At 35.8% G+C, this 22,628-nt stretch overlaps 1 protein-coding gene, 1 long non-coding RNA gene and 1 pseudogene across 4 annotated transcripts; all 3 read left to right on the top strand.

The window, feature by feature from the left end:
- The first annotated feature begins 1,012 nt into the window (after positions 1-1,012).
- Positions 1,013-17,557, top strand: LOC125275863 (annotated as a pseudogene).
- Positions 17,558-18,173: 616 nt separating this feature from the next.
- Positions 18,174-20,914, top strand: LOC125274618. 3 transcript variants are annotated; one of them, XR_007186296.1, is made up of 4 exons: positions 18,174-18,279; positions 20,129-20,239; positions 20,383-20,575; positions 20,815-20,914. It is a non-coding gene; the product is annotated as an uncharacterized LOC125274618 (long non-coding RNA). The 3 variants fall into 3 exon arrangements; XR_007186297.1 differs by lacking the exon at positions 18,174-18,279 and having other exon boundaries at positions 19,943-20,239; positions 20,443-20,575; XR_007186295.1 differs by lacking the exon at positions 18,174-18,279 and having other exon boundaries at positions 19,943-20,239.
- A 256-nt stretch (positions 20,915-21,170) lies between these two features.
- LOC125274617 (zinc finger protein 436-like) lies at positions 21,171-21,897 on the top strand. The gene has a single exon (XM_048200987.1). The coding sequence runs from the start codon at positions 21,278-21,280 to the stop codon at positions 21,833-21,835; it is 558 nt and encodes a 185-aa protein (XP_048056944.1). The 5' UTR covers positions 21,171-21,277; the 3' UTR covers positions 21,836-21,897.
- Positions 21,898-22,628: the final 731 nt, after the last annotated feature.

Here is a 22,628-nt window from a genome sequence, read left to right as displayed (position 1 = left end):
TGTTGTTACCATGCCGTCATTTTACTTCAGACTGCTTCACAAACGAGGGTCAATTCAACACTGGATTTGCACAAAAGATTAACATGACGACACATGCTAGTCGATGAGTTGAATCAACTCCACAGCAACTAACATAAATTCATCCACTAACCATTCAGAAACATTCTATAAGTTGTAACTTCTTCCTGAGTCTCTCCATCAGTGTGGACTCCTGTTTGAACAATGTAAGGCTGAACACCGTTACTGACAATCCTCATTTTGGCTGCTTGAGATTCTCCAGCTTTGTTGTTGAGCAACCGAAACAGGAGCTGTTAAAACTCCGCCCTCTTCTGGAGCAGCAGCTCATTTGCATTTAAAGAGACACACACAAAAACGACGTGTTTTGATCACACCCAAAAAGGGGCAAATTTGACAAGCTATAATAAATGATCTGTGGGGTATTTTGAGCTGAAACTTCACAGACACATTCTGGGGACACCAGAGACATATAATAGCTACATCTTGTGAAAGGGGCAGGTCCCCTTTAAAGAGAAAATATTTGAAATGAGTAATCCAGAAAAATGTACGTCACGTGGATTCAAATTTTTAATTTCTAAATCCCAGAATTCCAGAACACAATTGGATGACGTTGATCTGTTTGAACCCAACAAGTATCTAATCAATGGTTTTACTGATCTGTCAGTTTTATAATGTTCATAATAAAAGTGCATGTATGATACATACACAAAATGTATATTTAATTGCTTCTAACTGAGCAAGTTTGCCAAGTACTGCCTACAATTTAATAGTATTTCATTATTTGTGTATTACATTTAATAGATTACACTTTCATGAAAACAACTGGTTTGTAAAAGCTTGTGCCAAGATTTTGTTGCATCACAGTTTTGTCCACTGGGAAAAACTGCCAGTCTGTGGTGTTTGGAGTGAATCATTTTACGAGTTCAAATGATTCATTTTCTGAAAGCTTCGTTTCCCAGAACTCCTCATACTCTCGTCACGCCCTCGCATCGACGGGGGCCAATCAGCTCGCACTGGCATTGCGTGACGTAACTCAGTAAGTAGCTCGCGGAACAAAAGCCGTCTGCGCGCTCTGTTCCTCCCCGCCGGATGCGACCGACAGACCGCCGAAGCGTTCGTTTCGTTTAGCGTTAAAGTTTGTTTTAATAGATTTCGACGTGGTATATACGCATGTTTACAGTGTAGAAGTGTAAATCTCGTGACTGGCGGCGAGTGTTTTTGTCTGCACTGAAGCTGCGAGGGATTCTCGCGAGAGTAAGTAGATGAGCGCGTGGCTGGTTTGTTTGTGTTTGTGTTTGTGCTTTAGATTGTTTCAAAGCAGCTGAAACCGCAGGACCGTATTGGGTCGTATTCTACTTCTGAAACATGTCATACATGTTTTCATACTGAAAATATACAGGCTTTTTAATTGCACCGCATGCCAGCAACATATTTGGCCTTATGCACCTTTAAAACTCATTGTTTCGCTTGCACAGATATGTTTGTGTGTTCAGTAAACATTTAGTTTGGAAAAACATTGTGTCTGTCAGGCAGTGCACATGAAAGAGGATGTTTGTGTGTCATCTTCCATGAGTGTTTATGTGTAAAGGTCACCCAGTGGAAAGAGTTTCAGAGATAATCTAATCATGCTTTTTCCCCTCTCCCTGTGTTTTTATCTAGCACCACAGATTCCGAATATTGTGAAATGCATGAATTAATCACTGGTGAACAGTGGGGGAGACTATTAAAATATCTTTTTATTAAAATGTAGACATATGTCAGCAGTGATTCAGACACTAGATGATGTTATTTCTTAGTGTGGGCCTATATCACTTCTGCAAAGTTATTTCTATTCCCTTTGTCTCAGCCGTCTTTGTTCTTTAAAACCATGCCTGCTTCCCATTACCTATAGAATTTGCATATGTTCGTTATTCATTATGGATTCCTTATTCAACCCTTATGCAAACAAGCACTAAGACAGGTGTGTACCTGTGTGTTTGTTTGAGCTTCAAGTTTGTGTCCTTTAAAGATCGAAGGGTGAGTTTATCAAATAAGGACTTGGCATATGTCAATCAAAATTAGACTGAAGTTAATAACAAGAATGGTTTCAGAAGACAGTTGGAATATAGTCAAAATGGCTGCTTGGTTGTGTTGTTGTTTTGTCTTTTGGTGGTTATTGTTCATATGAACTGTCATTTTAGTTCCAAAAAGGCATAATAACATTCTGATATAATGTTATTATGCAAAATATAAACGAGTCAAAGACATTTAGATGTCTGCATCAATTGAAATTTACAAAAGTGAAGCGAAAGCACATTAAATGAAAGTAAAACGTCTACTTTTAAGGTTTCGAATAAGTTTTGGGAGAATAAAATGTCAAAATGTGGGTGAAATAACGTCCCATTGTCAATCAGTGTAACACTTATATTTATGTAAAAATTGAAACAACATACATATTCTAACCTGTATATATTAAAATATATAAAATAAGTATACTAAGTTTTTTGCATTTTAAATGAGTAAAAAATTCTTGCTAACAAATGGGCAAAAGTTTAAAAATGTAAAAGTACAAGTAATTAGCATTTTGGGTAAAAGTAATTAGTCTTTAATATGGCATATATAGATATTTTTTTGTTGTTGTAAATATCTCTGTCAAGTTTGTTACACTGAATGACATTTTTAGTGGGTGCTTTCTGAAAAGTATAATAATTTTTGCTCAGAAAAAAAACAAAGGGTTAGTTCACCCAAAAAATGAAAATTCTGTCATTAATTACTCACCCTCATGTCGTTTCAAACCCGTTAAATTAAGATATTTTTGATGAAATCCAATGGCTCAGGGAGGCCTCCATTGCCAGCAAGATAATTAACACTTTCAGATGCCCAGAAAGCTACTAAAGACATATTTAAAACAGTTCATGTGACTACAGTGGTTCAACCATAATGTTATGAAGCGATGAGAATACTTTTTGTGCGCCAAAAAAAAACAAAATAACGACTTTGTTCATCAATATCTAGTGATGGACGATTTCAAAACACTGCTTCATGAAGCTTCGAAGCTTTACGAATCTTTTGTTTTGAATCAGTGGTTTGGAGCATTTTTAAAACTGCCAAAGTCACGTGATTTCAGTAAATGAGGCTTTGTTACATCGTAAGTGTTTCGAAGCATTTCGAAATTTCAATGGTTCACGTGACTCTGGCGGTTTGATTCACACTCTGAACCACTGATTTGAAACAAAAGATTCGTAAAACTTCATGAAGCATGTTTTGAAATCGCCCATCACTAGATATTGTTGAATAAAGTTATTTAGTTTTTTTTGGCGCACAAAAAGTATTCTTGTCGCTTTATAATATTAAAGTTGAACCACTGTAGTCACATGAACTGATTTAAATATGTCTTTAGTAGCTTTCTGGGCATTTAAAAGTGTTAATTGTCTTGCTGTCAATACAGGCCTCACTGCACCATCAGATTTCATCAAAAATATCTTAATTTGTGTTCTGAAGATGAATGAAGGTCTTACGGATGTGGAAAGACATGAGGGTGAGTAATTAATGACAGAAATGACAGAATTGAAAAACAATTCAAAGCTCTGTTACACTTATTGTTTTGATGCTTAAAACCCCTTTCATCTTTGACACATTAATTTGGTTTTTGAGTGAAAAATGACCCGTTTTGACCGGCATTGTAAAATTTATACATCTTTTAAATTCAAACTTTTGGTCACCTGGGCCTGTTAATATTTTTTACAGTTTTCAGATAAATGCAATATTGTGAGTGTTGAAAAATGAACTTTTATTTTGCATTAAGTTGCTGTTGAAGTTTTGACCTTCCACTGAAACAGTCATCTCATGAACAGGCCGAAATGTCGACTCTGTTAACATTGACGTACATTAACGTAGATTCATAAATCTGTTATTTTAATTTTACCAAATTGAACATTACTGCAAAGTGATATAGCATGTTTTTAGCCCATATTTTTAATGAATTGGAATGTTCTGCTTTTTATGATTATTATATGGCTCTTCTCATGAAGAGGCCAAACGTTCATGTTCTCAGCTTCTGCTCTAAGACTTCAGCTCTGTCATTTTCTCCTTTCAGCTGAGGTCACGCTGCTCAGTCATGTTTTCGAGCATGCTCAGAACGGGAGAGGGGGAAGCAGGAAGTCCCAGTACTGTTTCCTCTTCCTCATTCTTTCATCTCGTTCTATTTTCTCCTTTTTATGGCTCATGCAAAGACGTGTACCCTTCGCCGGGGTCAAACGGAGGATGAGGTCCTCACGGAAACACGAACACAAAAAAAACATTGCGGCTAATGCTTCGGGGGTCTTCATTGACCTGATGCTGAACTCTGTGTGACCTTTGAACTTCATTGTGACTGGCTGTGAATGTCACGCTGGTGGAGTCACTGACCACATGTGGTGCTCTTGCACATAAAATAGAAGTTATTAGTACTGATAATCTTGTGTTAAATCAACACTATGCACAATAACTTTACTCGTACATCTTTCTGCAGCTTAAGACACATTCTTATTGTATTAATGACTCATATTTTTATTGAAAAATGAATAACCACCATCATGGGACTCCTTTTTTCCTAAGCATATTGTAGCGGACTTGTTTTTCATTGCATTTAAGCTGTCTTGTTCATGCATTTGGTTTCTAAAATTATTTAATAATTAATAATATTAATCATATTTGTTTTTATTTATGGATTGAATGGGATCTGACCCATCCCAAGCTGTACTCAAACATGGCTCCAATGCTCATCTCTGTTGTTCAGACAGTGTTCGATACCTTTTTAATGTAGGACACTGCAAACATGAATAATGCAGGTGTGACAGATGGAGGCTGTCCTGTACTCAGGCTTGACCAGCTGCCGGTGTGTCCACTAGGATGCGCACGACTGCTCATTCTTACTAGTTGACTAGTTGGTGGGTCAATGTTTACCTTAATGAGGCACAAATGCTGTTTTTGGGAAGGCTATGTACTTTGCTTACTTGGAAAATATTTTGGTAACATTTTATGGTAATACTTTACAATAAGGTTCATTTGTTAACATTAGTTAATATATTAACTAACATGAACTAACCATGAGCAATACATTTGTTACTGTATTTATTAATTTTTATTAATGTTAGTTAATACAAATCCAGCTGTTTGTTCATGTTAGTTCACAGTGCATTAACTAATGTTATCAAATACAACTCTTGATTTTAAAGTGTATTAGTAAATTTTGAAATTAACATGAACTAAGATTAATAAATGCTGTATAAGTATTGTTCATTCTTAGTTCATGTTAACTAATGAACCTTATTGTAAAGTATTACCCATTTTATTATACGGTTTGTTGGTTTAATGGTTGTTCAGTGTGTTAATATTAATGCACTTTACTTGGTATTATTATTTAACAATGTGTAATTCCGTTGCAGCATTTATTATACTAATAAACTTACTAATAAGTAGGTTTATGTTAATAATTTCTGTATGCACATTATGTATATTATGCAGAATGTAAATGAATAAACATTGATTAATAGTATATTTTTACATGAACATCAGTACTTTAATACATTTTTACCAATACATTAATACTAATTGTCCTGGGAATGTCCATATGTACAGAAGAGGATTAGGGCCGAGCAATAATAAAAAAATAAAACCATCTCGAGATTAAAGTCGTTAAATTTCGAGAAAAAACTCGTTAAATTTCGAGAAAAAAGTCGAAATAAAATGTTGAGAATAAAGTCATTAAATTACGAGAAACAACTCGTTAAATTTCGAGAAAAAAGTCGAGATAAAATGTTGAGAATAAAGTCATTAAATTACGAGAAAAAAGTCATTAAATTATGAGAACAAATTCATCATTTAATGACTTTTTTTCTCATAATTTAATGAGTTTATTCTCAACATTTTATTTGACTTTTTTCTCTAAATTTAACGATTTTTTTTCTCGAAATTTAACAACTTTAATCTCAAGATGGTTTTATTTTTTTATTATTGCTTGGCTCTAATCCTCTTCCGTACATATGTGACCCTGGATCACAAAAACAGACATAAGGGTCAATGTTTTTAAACTGAGATATATCATAAACATATATCATTTATATTATATGTTTAAAATAAAATAAAAAAGCTGTCTTAAAATATAAGTAAAAATTATATGATCGGTGAGTCATAATAGCATGTTTTTACATTACTTTAACTTTTCAAATTGTAATAAGTTATACAAACTTTAACACATATTAAGTCAGTTTAATATAATTTAAGTGGAAATGACTTGTACAGCCAAGTTAATTGTACTTAAATTTAAGGCAGCAATGTTTTTTTTTTTTTTTTTTTTTAACTATATATATATATATATATATATATATATATATATATATATATATATATATATATATATATATATATATATATATATATATATATATATATATATAATATAAGAAGACTGTTCTATACTACACCAAACATTAAGATTAAGACCTGTTTCTTCACAAAAAACGAGTCAATTTGTGTGCAGAACTCCTACTTAACAATGGAAAAAAAGATAAGCTTATTTTTCTCTTATGCATGTGTGCTGACTGATGAAATGTTCACTTCCTGGTTCTGCTTGTGCACAGGTAGCATTTTTCCTAACAGAACTCTTCTTTGTCTCTGTGCAGGAGTTCGAGGCCTAATAAAACTCGTCCGGCTGACGTGGATCCTCCTTCAGTCCTGCAGTGATCTGGAAGGTGAGTGTTTGCTCAGTTATTCACACTTACACCACAGTTTATTCCAGTGAATCACTATCGTCATGAGTGAGAGGAGTGTTCTGGATGAACGAGTGTGTGTGCGAGAGAGACAGGGCGACGGCAGCAGCGGAAAGGCGGCTGTGTGTTTGGCCCTCCTGAAGGGAGGAGAGTTACTCTGGAATCGCTCCACTGTGAACTGCTTTACCCCTTTTCATTTCTCTTTCATTTTCTCCTTTTTCTCCTGCTCTGTGCTGACACAGGAGAAGCAATGCATGCAGGGTAAGCTCAGACTCTGTTCTCGTGTGTTTGTTGTCTTGTGTTTATTGTGTGGAGTAATCAGATGTTTATATGGGCTTAACAAAATGTCTTTCTTCAAATCGCTTTCATTACTATATAAGCTCATAGTTAGAGATTTGAACAAACTTGTAACACTTAGTGTTGAACTTCAGTGTGTAGCTTATCCTACACTATTTGTGCTCCAGATAAGAATGATTCCTCATATCATGTCTTGTTGATGAGATGTGTGCTGTTACTTCTCTAAGCGATGAGATGTACAAATTTGGACTACTGGTTGAGGAAAAAAAAGAAAAGAGATACCTGAGCAATATCTATTCTAGAGACTTAAGGATTGGCTTGGGCCAATAAGTAACCACACATATCACACTAAAACCTGGGGTTGCACCATTTAGGGAAAAATCTAATTCGGAATTTTAATAATTAAAAATAAAATATATTTATTTTTAATTATTAAAATTCCAATTAGATTTTTTTGCTGACACAAATTTAAAAATTTTATTTAATCATTCATTTAAAAATGTTCCATGCTGTTTGTAAGGCTGCACCATTTGGCCCAAAAATGTTGTGATATATATAAATGTCTCTAAAATACTTATTAAAAAACAATATTAATAATGATTATTTTAATGATGATCAATTATTAAAATTATAAATAAAATTGTTATAACAAAATAAGAAATATTACTGTTTTAATTTCACTGTAAAATAAAATGTAGTATTTAAGAAAATGATGATGATAATAATAATAAAATTATTAAATAATGTTCATTAACAAAATAAGATTATATATATATATATATATATAATATATATATTACGGTAAAAATTCACTGGGAGTATTTAAGAAAATTAATATAATAATAAATTTACTGATATTTGATTTTAAATGTTAGTCATAGTGGAATAAAATGCACAACTCATTTTTTTCATGGAATATTGCAGTGTTTGTTATAAATTATTTATCGTTTTTTTTTTTTTTCTTCTTTTTTTTATGTGCCCCATAATCTTTAATCAAAGACATTAACTGCGTCTGAAATCGAATACTGCTCTACTATATAGTAGGTAAAAAACAGTACGCTAACAAAGTAGTATGTCCGAATACATGCACTGTAAAAAAAAGAATGGTTGGTTTAACTTAAAATTAAGTTACCTGGTTGCCTTAAAGGGATAGTTCACCCAAACAATTAAAATTTGATGTTTATCTGCTAACTCCCAGGGCAACAAATGAAAATTTGATGTTTATCTGCTAACCCCCAGGGCATCCAATGGCAGTGATGTCTAGCACTCATTGAAGTATAAGCACGAGACATCACTGTCATTGTCAGAGCACGATCAGACCTCACTAAGCGAGTGCTGAACGCAGTTGGACATAGTGGTGTTTTAGAGGTAAAAAATTATATAAATACTGTTCGGTTTCTCACACAAACCGATAGTTTCGTGTCTTAAGTCACCTATATCTTGGATGCCCTGGGGGTAAGCAGATAAACATCAAATTTTCATTTTTGGGTGAACTATCCCTTTAAAATTGAGTTCATTGAAATTTGAGTTAATACAATGGAGATTGGTTTAATCAACAGAAACTCAAAATATTGTTAAAAGTATATTTGACAAAAGAAAAAATGTGATAAGAATGTGAAAAGAATTTTTTACAGTGTAGAATTCGAAAAACAGTAGGCAAAGTACGTAGATGATCTACTACTTCTGGTGAGATTCTGAAGTGTGCATTCGATGGACAACACGGTAGAGGATTTATGAATATCAGTGAAGCAACGCAAATGATGCAGTAAGTGTCATGACAGTAACAACATTTTAATATTTCATACTACCTATATTCATACTATATAGAACATACTTTTTAACGGTCACTAAGTACGTTAATTTCAAATGTAGTACCTACTCAGTATGTGATTTCAGGTGCACCGATTAACTTTTCCTCACCCTCGCAAAGACATCTCATCTCTTTAGCGCTCCATTTATAAACATGCATGATTAGTACTCTGCATTGTACAAGTTTCTTTTCCTAGCATTTTTTCATTTTCTTTTTTTGTTTCATCTTGCCATCTTGGTTTATTAAGGTGTAGGCGTCTTTGTTTGGCTTAGACCGGTCGAGTTCAGTTCCTGTGAATTGTTTGGCTCTTGGGATGCTCCGTTCAGGAACAGGAGCAGCTGGAAGAATAAGTCGTGCTCTTCATGTGAGGGCGTTTATGGGAAATATGCACACCCTGTGGACTAGTGATAAATGTGGCTTTGTAGAAATTAGTTACTGGATTAGGTTTTGGACATTGCGAGTTTTCTTTTTGGCCCTGACTGCAAGTCTGTGATTCTCAAGAAAACGGGCTGTTGCTTATTTCATCGTAACTCAAGAGGGAATATTCACCTCCAATCCACGCGCTCTTGTGAAAGCATGGCCTTCTCAGGCTCAAAACAGATTCTCTCAGTTTCCTGGTGGAGTGTGAGTGCAATCGTCTCCTTCAGATGGTGTGAAAACTCATCTCACAGTCTGGAGAAGTGTCTCTTTAGTGAAGTGCCTACTGCTTCACTTTACTTTTACTTTTACTTTAGCCTCTTCCTGATTTAAGCTTATAGCCATACTGGTCAGAAGTACATTTTTAGCTAAATATTTAATTAAATGTACTTTTTTGATCTGTTATACTGTATATTTATGCATACATGTATACATATATACACACATACACACACATATGCATAAATATACAGTATATATAATATTAGATTTATTGTACACTTACTCATTCAGGTTTAATGCCATCACCCTTATTAAAGGGATAGTTCACCCAAAAATGAAAATTTTATGTTTATCTGCTTACCTCCAGTGCATCGAAGATGTAGGTGACTTTGTTTCTTCAGTAGAACACAAATGATGATTTTTAACTTCAACCGTTGTGGTCTGTCAGTCAAATAATGGGAGTGAATGGGAACTCGGAACAATAAGAGTCGAAAAAACGTGCATAGACAAATCCAAATTAAACCCTGCAGTTCGTGACACATTGATGTCCTGGCTCTGACAACGGCAGTAACATCTCGCGCATATACTTCAATGAGTGCTAGACATCACTGCCGTTGTCAGAGCGCGATCAGACCTCACTAAGCGAGTGCTGAACGCAGTTGGACATTGTGGTGTATTAGAGGTAAAAAATTATATAAATACTGTTCGGTTTCTTGCACAAACCGATCGTTTCGTGTCTAAGGACATCAATGTGTCGTCACGAGCCGCAGGGTTTAATTTGAATTTGTCTTTGCACGTTTTTTCGACTCTTATTGTTCGAGTTCCCATTCACTCCCATTATAAGACTGACAGACAGCAGCGGTTGCAGTTAAAAATCATCATTTGTGTTCTACTGAAGAAACAAAGTCACCTACATCTTCGATGCACTGGAGGTAAGCAGATAAACATAAAATTTTCATTTTTGGGTGAACTATCCCTTTAAGTTTATTCAATAAGCCTCATCTTTTTTTAATGAAAAATATAGATTATATAATAGAAATTATATTATATGATAGCTGTGCTACTGTTCAAAGCTTGGTCAGTAAGATTTTCATTTATTTTTTTAATAATACTTCTATTCAACAATGATGCACTAAATTTATCAAAATTGGCAGTAAAGATATTTATAATGTTACAAAAGGTTTAAGTTCTTTTGAACTTTCTATTCATCAAAGAATCCTGTAAATGTATCACCATTTCCATAAATATGTGAAGCAGCACATCTGTTTTCAACATTAATAATAATCAGAAATGTTTCTTAAACAGAAAACCAGCATATTAGAATGATTTCTGAAGGATCATGTGACACTGAAGACTGGAGTAATGATGCTGAAAATTCAGCTTTGATCACAGAAATAAATTAAATTTCAAAATATATTCAAATAGAAAAGTTATTTTAAATTGTAGTAATATTTCAATAGATTTTACAGTTTCTGAAATGTAGAGAATTCTTTTAAAAACTATATTTTCAAAAAAATTGTATTCAAAAGAAGAACTTTTAATTTGTAAAATATGGGAGAGCTTGTCCTTGTCTTTTGGCTTTTTTCTTATTCCTTTTTTGTGCAAATTAGTGAAAAATGAGCCCTTCCTCCATGTTGTTAACTAACGTGTCAGGAATAATGATGACGATGTTGTGCGTATGAGTTCAGGAGAGAACAACCTTGTAATTGACAGTCTGCAATTAGTGCAGAAACATTAAAAATAATGTCTTTAAATGTCACTGCAAGCATCCTTACTCTCTTTGCATTTTGCTCTACAGTGCCGCCCACTCTGTTCTGGAGGAATTCTTGGGACAGTGTCGTCTCTTCTGATTGGCTGACGCTTTCCGGTCCATCCTGCTCATGAGGTAACCCCGGCTGTCATTGTTGATGCCCGTGGCTGGGCCGTGATGGGGCAGAGGGTGTCGGGTGTGGTGAAATCCGCGGATGAGCCGGATACGGGCGATCTGGCGTATCCGCCAGTGTGCGCGTCGCTCCGTAGTCGCGGCGTCCCCTTACCTGTTCGTCTAGAGCTGCTGTTGGACATGCCTCCGGCGGGACCGGAAACCCAGCTGCAGCACTCCTGGAACCCGGACGACCGCTCGCTGAACCTCTTCATCAAAGACGACGACCGGCTCACGTTCCACCGCCACCCGGTGGCCCAAGAGCACGGACTGTGTGAGGGGAAAAGTCGGCTTCACCTCGTGGCTTGCACGCATGGACTTTGCGATGGCCCGTGCGGCAGCGCGGGACGCACGCCGTGGTCGGGGTCGCAACATCTTTGGCTCCGTTGAGAGCCGTCGGATATTCCGCCCTAGTTGGCAGTGACGCCGAATCCTGGGGTTGGGACTTGGGACGAGGCCGACTGTACCATGACAGGAAGAGTCAGACCGGCCCAGCGCCGTCATACCCAGAGTTTATTGAAGAGGAGGATGAGGAAGGGACGTTCTCGGTGCCCGAAGAGGTTCTGGTGGTGCTGGACATGGACGAAGGCACACTCGGATTCTGTGCCGACGGGAACTACCTGGGAGTGGCGTTTCGTGGACTGAAAGGGAAGAGGTTGTACCCAATTGTCAGCGCCGTTTGGGGTCACTGTGAAGTCAGCATGACCTACGTCAATGGATTAGACCGTATGTATCATTTTCAGGTTTTGCTACTTCTGTTTTTCTTCCTTTCCCATATTTCCCATCATCCCATAGTAGGGCCCTATGATTTCCGCGATGCAGAAAAAGCGGACGGAATCGCGGAATCCAGTCATAAAAATGGAATTTACTATATAACGCGGAATGTCACGGAATTTGTCAAATTTTTGATGAATGAATTAAAAGCAGGTCAGTACACGTAAATCGCAATATATAGACTAGTGTCTGTGAATATTAAACTGCAAAAAGACTATTTAAATATGAATCCTGCATGCCTGTGTGCCTCTGAAATGAAGCGGAAGCGCAGTTTCATTTACCTCACACCGCCTCACACACACTCGCGCGGGCGCACGCACGCTGAAGCACACGCGACGCTCGCGGTGTTTTCGTCCTCTGTCGCCTCACTATATGAACGCACGAATTCATCTCCAGAGCTGCTCTGAAAGTCACTTCATCAGCATTTAACCGCTTCGTTTGAGAAAACTACCGTCATAAACACAGAGAAACTCAAAGCTCTAGGCAAACCGTCAAAATAAAAGTTCGATTTAACTTGACAGAAACATATCACTGTTGTACAGTAGAATTTAGATAAATTAATTTAATAATAAATTATTAAAATATATTTTAAACAATCTCAGTGTTTCTTCCATGTTTTAATTTTAACAGTAAAGCTCTGTTGTGCAGCACGTTGTTTGACCAAAAAAGTTTAATTTCATGATTAAAAGATAAATTAAATGGTATGCGTTCATTTGATTGCCAGAAAAAATTATAAATACACAACAGAACTTCTGAAGAGAAAAAATTCATAAAAATATATTTTTTAATTAATTAATATTGTTGTTTTTAAGAATTCAATTAATTAGATATGATTTTTGATTATTAAAATGGAATTAAACCATTTAAATGGAATCCAGAAAACAGAATTTGGTAAAAATAAAATTTGAGGGGAAAGAATAAAACGTAGGGCCTTAAAAAAAAATGTAATTTTTTTTTTTTAAACTTTTATTAAATTGTTGGTAAATTGGACAAGATTCATTATTTCAATAAATTAGACATGCTTTTTGGTTACTAAAATTTAATTTAACCATTAAAATTGAGTCAAAAAAATAAATAAAAATAAAACGGGAAAAAAACAGAATCCAGAAAAATTAAAACGGAAAAAACGGAATTTGGGAAAAAATAAAACGGATTTTATAGGGCCCTACCCATAGGCAGCATATGTTGATTTGCTTTTTAGATTTAAAGGGGCTATATGTAAGAATTTCCATGTATTAATCACTTTTTTTTATTGCCAATGTGTGAACAGCTTGTAACGAAACTTAAAAAACGAGGCCTTTCCCGAATCTATCATAGATATAATCTATGAAAGCCTTGTAGACTGATTTTTATGTGAAGGACTCGGGATGTTTTTACTGGGAAAATCAAGAGGATGTGACGTTCCCGGTGTATAGTCTCAAATATACTTTATAAACAAACTATTCATAACAGTGTAATTTTAATCGCCTCATCTGTTCAACATGATGTCAGAGAATCTCAGAGCTGGTGCAAACATATCCCCATCGCTACTGATCAGATGCTTTTTTTAATTGCTGTTTTCTCACCGCTGTCGTTTTTGTTTATTTTGTTATTGAGAGAAAAGCGTGCAGCATATATTTACATGTTAATCTAAACGTCGCTCTCAGCAGAGTGGATGATGTTGATATGTTTAAGCAGTATTTCGCTGCGAGTATAACGGGGCATTGAATCACATTCAGTCGATCAGAGCACGGGCACAAGCAATAAGTTGCTGGCTGCAATTCACTTAATGGCCACTGGTGTCGCTAATATCAAGGGTTTCTGAATTCTACATATAGCCCTTTTAAAGGATTAGTTCACTTTGAAATGAAAATTACCCCAAGATTTACTCTCCCTCAAGCCATCCTAGGTGTATATGACTTTCTTCTTTCTTTCTGAGAAATATTAATAAATATCGTGACGCATCCAAGCTTTATAATGGCAGTGAATGGGGGTCACTAGTACGAGCTGAAGAAAGTGTCTCCATCCACATCCATCCATCATAAATATGTGCTCCACACGGCTCCGGGGGTTAATAAAGGCCTTCTGAAGCGAAATGATGCATTTGTGTTTAAAAAAAAAATCCATGTTTAAAACAAGTTATGAACTCAAATATTGAGCTTCCGCCAGACCACCTTTTGTATTCAAGTTAGTCTAAAGCTAAAGAAACAGTCTGTGTCCATTGTACACTATGCAATATTTTCTGTAAAACACTGATTTGAAAGCTCAAATCTGCACTGTCTCTGACTTTAATTCAGACTGTAAATCACAAATCTGGGCAGAAGGCGTGTGGTGTATTTCAGCCTTCTAGCTGAGGTGCTGTTGCTTCATGATGCGAGTAATTGCGCAACCACTCATAGTAACTGGGAACAACATGTTTACGTGCAGCTCATCTAGTGCTTTTTTTGTAATGGCAGATTTTGAAAAATTATGTACCTATGAAATTATTCCCATATTGTTGGTGTGACGCACATGAGCATGTTTCCAAACATTTGTTTCTGAAGATTGCTATTTAAAGGGCATTACAACACCGACCATGAATTTACAGAAGGATTAAAGAAACGTTTAAAGAGGCCATATCCTACATTTAGTTGCATTAGTATTTATTTCCCTCCTAAAGCCTACTTCCAGATGATCTAAATATAAATGAATATGCAAGTCACACTTAATGAATAAATAATGCCGTGATCAATTTCATACATTTTAGCAGATGCTGTGCTGCTTGATCTTTTCTCTTCACTAACATCAATTTTCTTTAACATTTTTGCTTGTGTCTTTAAATCAGTGGGTGTTTTGGTGATTTTTAGTGGATGTTCAATACCATTAAAAAATTTGGGGTCGGTAAGGTTTTTAATGTATTTGAAGAAGTCTCTTCTGCTCACCAAGGCTGCATTTATCTGATCAAAATACTGTGAAAACAGTAATATTGTGAAATATTTTTACAATTTGAAAGAACTGATTTCTGTTTGAATATATGTTAAAATGTAATTTCTGTGATCAAAGCTGAATTTTCAGCATCATTAGCGTTTAGTGTCACATGATCCTTCAGAAATCATTCTATGATGATGATTTGCTGCTCAAACATTTCTATTTTTGTACAAATTTGATTTTTTTTGATTTTTTTTTTTTTTTTTCCAGAATTCTTTGATGAATAGAAAGTTCTTAAGAACAGCATTTAATTTAAATCTTTAAATCTTTTGTACCATTATAAATGCCTTTACTGTCACTTTTGATAAATATAATGCATCCTTGCTAAATAAAAGTACTAATTTCTCTAAAATAAATTACTGATCCCAAACTTTTGAACGGTAAGTCTACTAATGTCCCACAACACTTTCATCTTCAGTCGTATATGTCTGTAGTTTAATCATTTATAAATAAATTGTGGGATCAAATTAAATTGCAAAGATGTTTTACAAAAATTCCCACTTAGGGATGCACATTTTGCACATTATGAACATTTTGGCAGATATCGATAATTCTTTATATTTAAAAGCCGATAACCAATATATATGCTGATAAATCTAAATCCAAATTTTTATATAATTTGAGAGCCTGATTACAAAATCAAAAGTCTCTCCATTAAAAGCCATGCCCAAAGCCCACAATTATAATGTTCTCATTATAATTTTATGTAGTTTATATGATGTTGCACTTAAAGGATTAGTTCACTTTCAAATACAATTTTCCTGATAATTTACTCACCCCCGATGTCATCCAAGATGTTCCATGTCCTTTCTTTCTTCAGTCCGAAAAGAAATTAAGGTTTTTGATGAAAACATTTCCAGGATTATTCTCTTTGTAGTGGACTTCAATGGCCTCCAAGACGGTTGAAGGTCAAAATTACAGTTTCAGTGCAGATTCAAAGGGCTTTAAATGATACCAAGACGAGGAATAAGGGTCTTATCTAGAGAAACGATCTGTCATTTTCGAAAAAAATTTAAATGTATATGCTTTATGTAAACAAATGATCACCTTCCCAAGTGGCTTCCGCCAAAACCGCACTTTCGTATTCTTCAAAAAGCTTAGGCTGTATGTCCTACGCCTTCCCCATTCTACTTGCGGAAAAAAAACGGAACTGGTGCTGCGTTCGTTCCGTAAGTTGAATAGGGAAGCCGTAGGTGGTTTTGGTTACATTTAGTTACAGTTTACAAATGATCCATTATTTATCGGCTTTAATATATTGGCCAAATTTTCTTATCGGAGCCGATAATGATAACATTAAAAATGAACATATATCGGCCAATACCGATATTGTGGCCGATATATCGTGCGTCCCTAAGTTCCCACCTTTTTCTATTATTTTCTATTATTCTATATATAAATCTTGTGAATGTCTATTTTTTTTTTTTTTTTTTTGGTTCTTGTTGCTGTTTGTAGTGTCACAACCATGAATCCTTCAGCTTATCTAGAATCAATGTTGAAGTCCTGACGAGTGTTTTTCACATGATTGGCATGAGGTCTTTGACCTCTAACTGACCTCTGCTCTGTCCCGCAGCTGAACCCCTGCCACTGATGGAGCTGTGCAGGAGGGCGGCGCGACAGGCTCTGGGTCGCCACCGAATCCATCACATCCAGTCTCTTCCACTGCCACAGACGCTCAAGAACTACCTGCAGTACCAATGAGACACACACAGCCAAAAAACCCACCTGCGGTCACTGGACACGTGCTCGGAAATGATCTGCGCTGCCTGGTGACCTCAGGACTGTAGAAGCTTTGTGCTGTGCACAGATGTTAATTCGAGTGTCGTAAGGACAGACGCTACAGAATTGAGCAGCCAGACGACAAGTATCTCATTTTTATACATGATTATGAGGTGATTGTAACAATAAGGTGTTTGTGTTTGAGAATGACTCATGTCTTCCATAATTTTCTTAAGAGCTGATGATTTAGATTTCTCTTCACTTTTATCTCAAAACTAAGGGTCTAGTTTTCTGGACATAAATCCAGCATGATTTTAAAATTGTATTTGACTAATGCATTTTATTCCCAGATAACAAGTCCTTATTGTTTCAGCAGTCTTCACTAATACACATCCTCAGTGCCTGAGATCTTTTAAAAGCTTTTCTGTTCGTGTTTGTTTGTTTGTTCCCAAGCTGTAATCATGACGAAGCTGATTAAATCGGTTTTCAGATGTTTTGGCGTATAAACGCGAGTATGCGGCTATAAAATGTGCCGCGGCGTCTGTGAAGCAGATTTTTACAGATATGATTTTTATATGAAATTGATGTCTGCCAAAGCAATTTGTGCTTTGTGGCCTCCGGGTGGCAGTGGAAAACCTGCAAGACGACAGACACGACTTTGTTATTTTGTGACTTTTGAAATGTGAATAAAAATAAAACTCAAACGCAGTCTGTTCCTCTTTCATTGCTGTATTCTCACTTGCTTTAAAAATTTTCATTTCAATTTTCATTTCAATTCTGATGTGGCAAGATTTTTGTAAGCCTGTTTTCAGGCATGTCAATCCTGAAAACAGGCATTGACATTGAGTTTTAGCTGAACATACTGATTTATTCATATTTTTCTACCTAATCCATTTTCAGTTTTATAGTTTGCAGAATAATGGTGCCACCTTGTGGGTCTCTGAAGTATGTATAAGGATGACCGGGAAGGTCGTTTTGTTTGGTCTTGGCCACAACAGTATAGGGAACTTGTCCCTTCTCGGTTACCGTACATGTCTCACGCAGTTTTTTTTTTTTTTCCAGTTTTTTTTTTTCTTTTTTCTCATATTTATTTGTATTAAGCGTTTATTTTCCTCCTCTAAATCACTTTTTTAATCCCTATATTTAGTATACTTTAATGTGGTCTACATCATTTTTTTTTTTTTCATTATTGTAATTTGCCATATATATATATATATATATATATATATATATATATATATATATATATATATATATATATTTTTTTTTTTTTTTTTTGACACTGTTCACAGAGAATTTCAAAAGCCTCGCTTACTGAAATCACGTGATAGTTTGATTCGCGCTCCGAATCACTAATTCAAAACAAATGATTCACTAAGGTTTCGAAGCTCAAGCTTCAAACAGCGGGTTTTGAAAGCGCCCATCAAAAGGTAAGGCACGTCAAGATTATTGAGAAACGTAATTATTTGACCATATTGCGATTTCGTGTAAATTCGTATATATTCGTTTTTAGAAAGAAAGGTCCACCGCTAACCCATCAGTGGGACATAAACGCATTTTTTTTGTGGATTGAGCTCCAAGGATTAGGCCTACTCTATACAGCCTATATATACGTTTTATTTGACTTACCGGTATTTTACATTATTTATGAGAGTAATAATAAATTGCAGCTTATACACTGATCCGGCTTATCTGATGTTGTTTTTCTCAGACATCACCGTTATTGTTATTTCTGCCAGACTGACAAGAATGAAAAAAGTCTTTAGAATAATCAGGAGATATTTGGTGTCAATTAAGTGAACAAGTGTTTTAGTGTTAGAAATACTGTTTCTAATGTTTAATGCTGTTGTAGCATTAAAACTTCTGACACCAATAAACACCTTCCAGATAAACTGCTGGGTATGATGATGTTGTGAAAGGCCATGAAAAGACATAACATAGAGTAAGCAAATGTACTAAGACTGTAGTATCAGCAATGGGATGTGATTTACCTGAGAATATGCGACCCCTTTAAGAATGGCACCTGCGCACTCAGGATGCGCAGAAGAGAGAAGCGCGAAAGGCGAGTGTTTGTTCGATCTTCACCCTCACCGTTGGAAGCTCCTCAGAGTGATGTTGTATAATATTTTCAGTCGATGCCGTATATTTCCAGTCTGCATGTGAGAGATGTTCCCAGACTTAAAGGATTAGTTAACTTTCAAATACAATTTTCCTGATAATTTACTCACCCCCATGTCATCCAAGATGTTCATGTCTTTCTTTCTTCAGTCGAAAAGAAATTAATGTTTTTGATGAAAATATTCCAGGATTATTCTCCTTATAGTGGACTTCAATGGCTTCCAGATGGTTGAAGGTCAAAAATTACAGTTTCAGTGCAGCTTCAAAGGGCTTTAAGAGGGAAGAATAAGGGAAGGCGTAGGACATACAGCGTAAGCTTTTTGAAGAATACGAAAGTGCAGTTTTGGTGGAAGCACTTGGAAGGCGATCATTTGTTTATATAAAGCATATACATTTTTTTCAAAAATGACTGATTGTTTCGTTGGATAAAACCCTTATTCCTCGTGTGATATTGTTTAAAACCCTTTGAAGCTGCACTGAAACTGAAATTTTGACCTTCAAGCCGTTTGGAGGTCCATTGAAGTCCACTATTCGGTTGTTAAGGCTGACGTTACACGGCAGCGCTTTCGGAGTCCAAAGCGCTCTATCTCATATCATGGTGCTAATATACACACGCAATATGGTGTAATACTACAAAAAAATTATAATCATAAGCTTAATCTCCATACCAAAATTCCAGATGGCCAGACAGTGATTCATCTTTTATAAATCGTTAAAATATTAATGTCTGTGATGCTGTGAGCATGGAGACTGTTGTGTAGACTGTAAGTATTTAAAATGTTTAACTTTTTAAAATGTTTGATGTTTAATATGAATAAATAGCGCTCATAAATGGCCGTCGATGGCATTCTCAAGTGAAACGAGTCAAGGCTTACGTCACGACTTAACAAACGGATAAGGAGAATAATCCTGGAATGTTTTCATCAAAAACCTTAATTTAATAACTTTTTGACTGAAGAAAGAAAGACATGGACATCTTGGATGACATGGGGGTGAGTAAATTATCAGGAATTTTTTGTTTGAAAGTGAACTAATCCTTTAACATTAACCAGCTCCAGAGTTTAAGTATTTATGCAATGAAACGCGTTGTGTGCTGGTTTATTATTAATCATTATTACCTGTCTCAGCCCGATGAAATGTTATTAATGTGCCAATTTACAGGAGATCTCAGACATCACCAAAACAAATGAGGTGAAAACCGAGAACTTTTGGAGACAAAGATGCTTTTCGGCAACTTGGTTAAACATGATGAGCCAGTAATTTCTGTCAAGAGTATGAACAAAAATTAAACAAACCTTTAAATGCTATATCAAAAAACTCTCAAAATATTTCTAACAGAAAACACATGGTACCTAATTTAAATGTAATTAAAATAATTTAGTATAAATTCAATAACTTATCTTTGAATTTCCCAGATCTGGTGCCCCTTCTACAACAATTCACCAATACTGGGAATATTCCCTTCATCCTACAAGGATAAACTCCAGGTGTAGCAGCTGAAATCTGTGTTCAAAACATTAAAAATGGCGATTGTTAAAGAGGAGATTGAAAACATGAGTGATCCAGAACCATCCAGAATAAAACATGAAGATACTGAGGAACAAACAGGTTGGTGTCCATTCTTGATTCTTCATTGTTGACTGCTGAGAAACATTAAAGGTTTAGTTCAACATATTTATGATACAGAAGTTCATCTAAATTCATCATAACTTTGTATATCTGTTGTCATCCACATTTTTACTGTATTAATACACTAATGACTTGGCATCTACCTGATGTCTGTTGCTTTTTTGCTGTTAAAACAGTTTCAGTTGAACTGATTTTAACCATATAATATTGTTTTTTAGACATGATGGAAGTGAAACAAAGACATAAACTGAATGACGTGAAGGAGGAACATTGCGACTGCAAAACTCAAAGAGAAAATGCCAAAAAGCTGCACACCTGCTTCTCAGTGTGGAAAGAGTTTTTCTTGTACATCAAGTCTCAGTAATCATCTGCTCTGTCACTCTGGAGAAAAGACATTTAACGGTAATCAGTGTGGTAAAAAGTTAAATTCATCATTACAACGAAATAAACACCTGGAAGTTAATTCAGATGAGAGCCTTCACTTGTGTTCTGTCTGTGGAAAGAGTTTTTCAAGGCTGAGCAGTTGTAAACAGCACCAGAAAATACACACCGGTGTGAGAGATTCATGTGTGCTTTGAGTGTGGGAAGAGCTTTACTAGAGCTGAGCATCTGAAACGGCACCAAAGAATTCATACTGGAGAAAAACCTTACCAGTGCTCATCGTGTGACAAGAGGTTCACTATGTCTACACACCTGAAAGCACATCAGCGGGTTCATACTGGAAAGAAGCCACTCCGCTGCACTCAGTGTGGGAAGAGTTTCAGAAAAGCAACCGTTCTCAAAATTCATCTGCGTGTTCACGCTGGAGAAAAGCCATTTAACTGTGATCAGTGTGGTAAAGATTTTAATTCATCGTCAAATCTTAAAGAACATCTAAAAATTCATACAAACGAGAGGCCTTATGCGTGCTCTTTTTGTGGAAAGAGATTTTCACGGATGTCTCATTATAAACGGCATCAGAAGGTACATAGCGGTGTGAGAGATCATGTGTGTTGTGAGTGTGGGAAGAGCTTCGTTACGGACGTCCATTTGAAACGACACCGAAGAATTCATACTGGAGAAAGACCTTTCAAGTGCTCGTACTGTGAAAAGAGTTTCTCTCGGTTGGAGCACCTGAAATCACACGAGCGAGTTCATACAGGAGAGAAGCCGTACTACTGTCCTCCATGTGAGAAGAGCTTTAGACATTTACCAAGCCTTCTCACGCATATGAAAAAATGTAAGAAGTCGTCACAGTGAACAACGTTCATTTTCATGTCAAATACACTGATGAGCCAAAACATTATGACCAATCACAGGTGAAGCGAATGTTCGTTGATTATCTCCTTAACAAGGGCCAAATATTATGGTCTGGGTAGAGAAAACCATCGGTTTTCGTAATGAATAGCTGTGTTTCCATTACCCATCAAATTGCAAAAATTGAAATTGCAAATTGAAAACTATGCCCAATGGAAACACGTTCAATTTCGCAAAAACTCCCATATATTGCAAAAAAGTTTTTACGCTCGAATGAGGATGGTTTTTCAGGCAATTGGAAAAGGAATGTTTCACAGAACTGCAATGGAAACAGTTTTTCGCATTTACTGGTCACCTGGCGTACGTAAAATTTGATCATTCTTTAAAGATGGTGCGGCATGTTTGGATGGAAGGCGAGACAGAGTTCTTCATTAAACTCATAAAAGACAAAAGAATTACGGGACTACTGGATTCTAAACAACAAAGAAATGCCACAATTTATCAAGACCTCGAAGCAGATTTGAGGGAGAAACACTCATAAACACCTCACACATGGCCGCTCCCAAGTAGAAGGGGCTTTTCTTGACATTAATGCTTGGATAACACGCCAACATCTCCTTTTGATTAAAAATAATGGCTAGTGCAGTGGCTGCGATATACTTAAACCTCCTAAAATCCTGTTGCAGAGAGAGAAAAAAAAATGACATTTTAGTTGCATAACATCAGTTAATGGAAATGCCGTCATTACGTCATTATTTAGAAAATAGTCGCAAAATTTTTATGAAAATTCTGTAAT

Source organism: Megalobrama amblycephala, linkage group LG9, assembly GCF_018812025.1.
Source record: "Megalobrama amblycephala isolate DHTTF-2021 linkage group LG9, ASM1881202v1, whole genome shotgun sequence".
In the NCBI taxonomy this organism is placed as follows: domain Eukaryota; kingdom Metazoa; phylum Chordata; class Actinopteri; order Cypriniformes; family Xenocyprididae; genus Megalobrama; species Megalobrama amblycephala.
This window is presented reverse-complemented; position numbering and strand designations above follow the sequence as displayed.

Excerpts from the sequence above, each read along its gene's own strand:
- LOC125274617 (XM_048200987.1), top strand. The coding sequence starts at position 21,278 with ATGTCTACACACCTGAAAGCACATCAGCGGGTTCATACTGGAAAGAAG.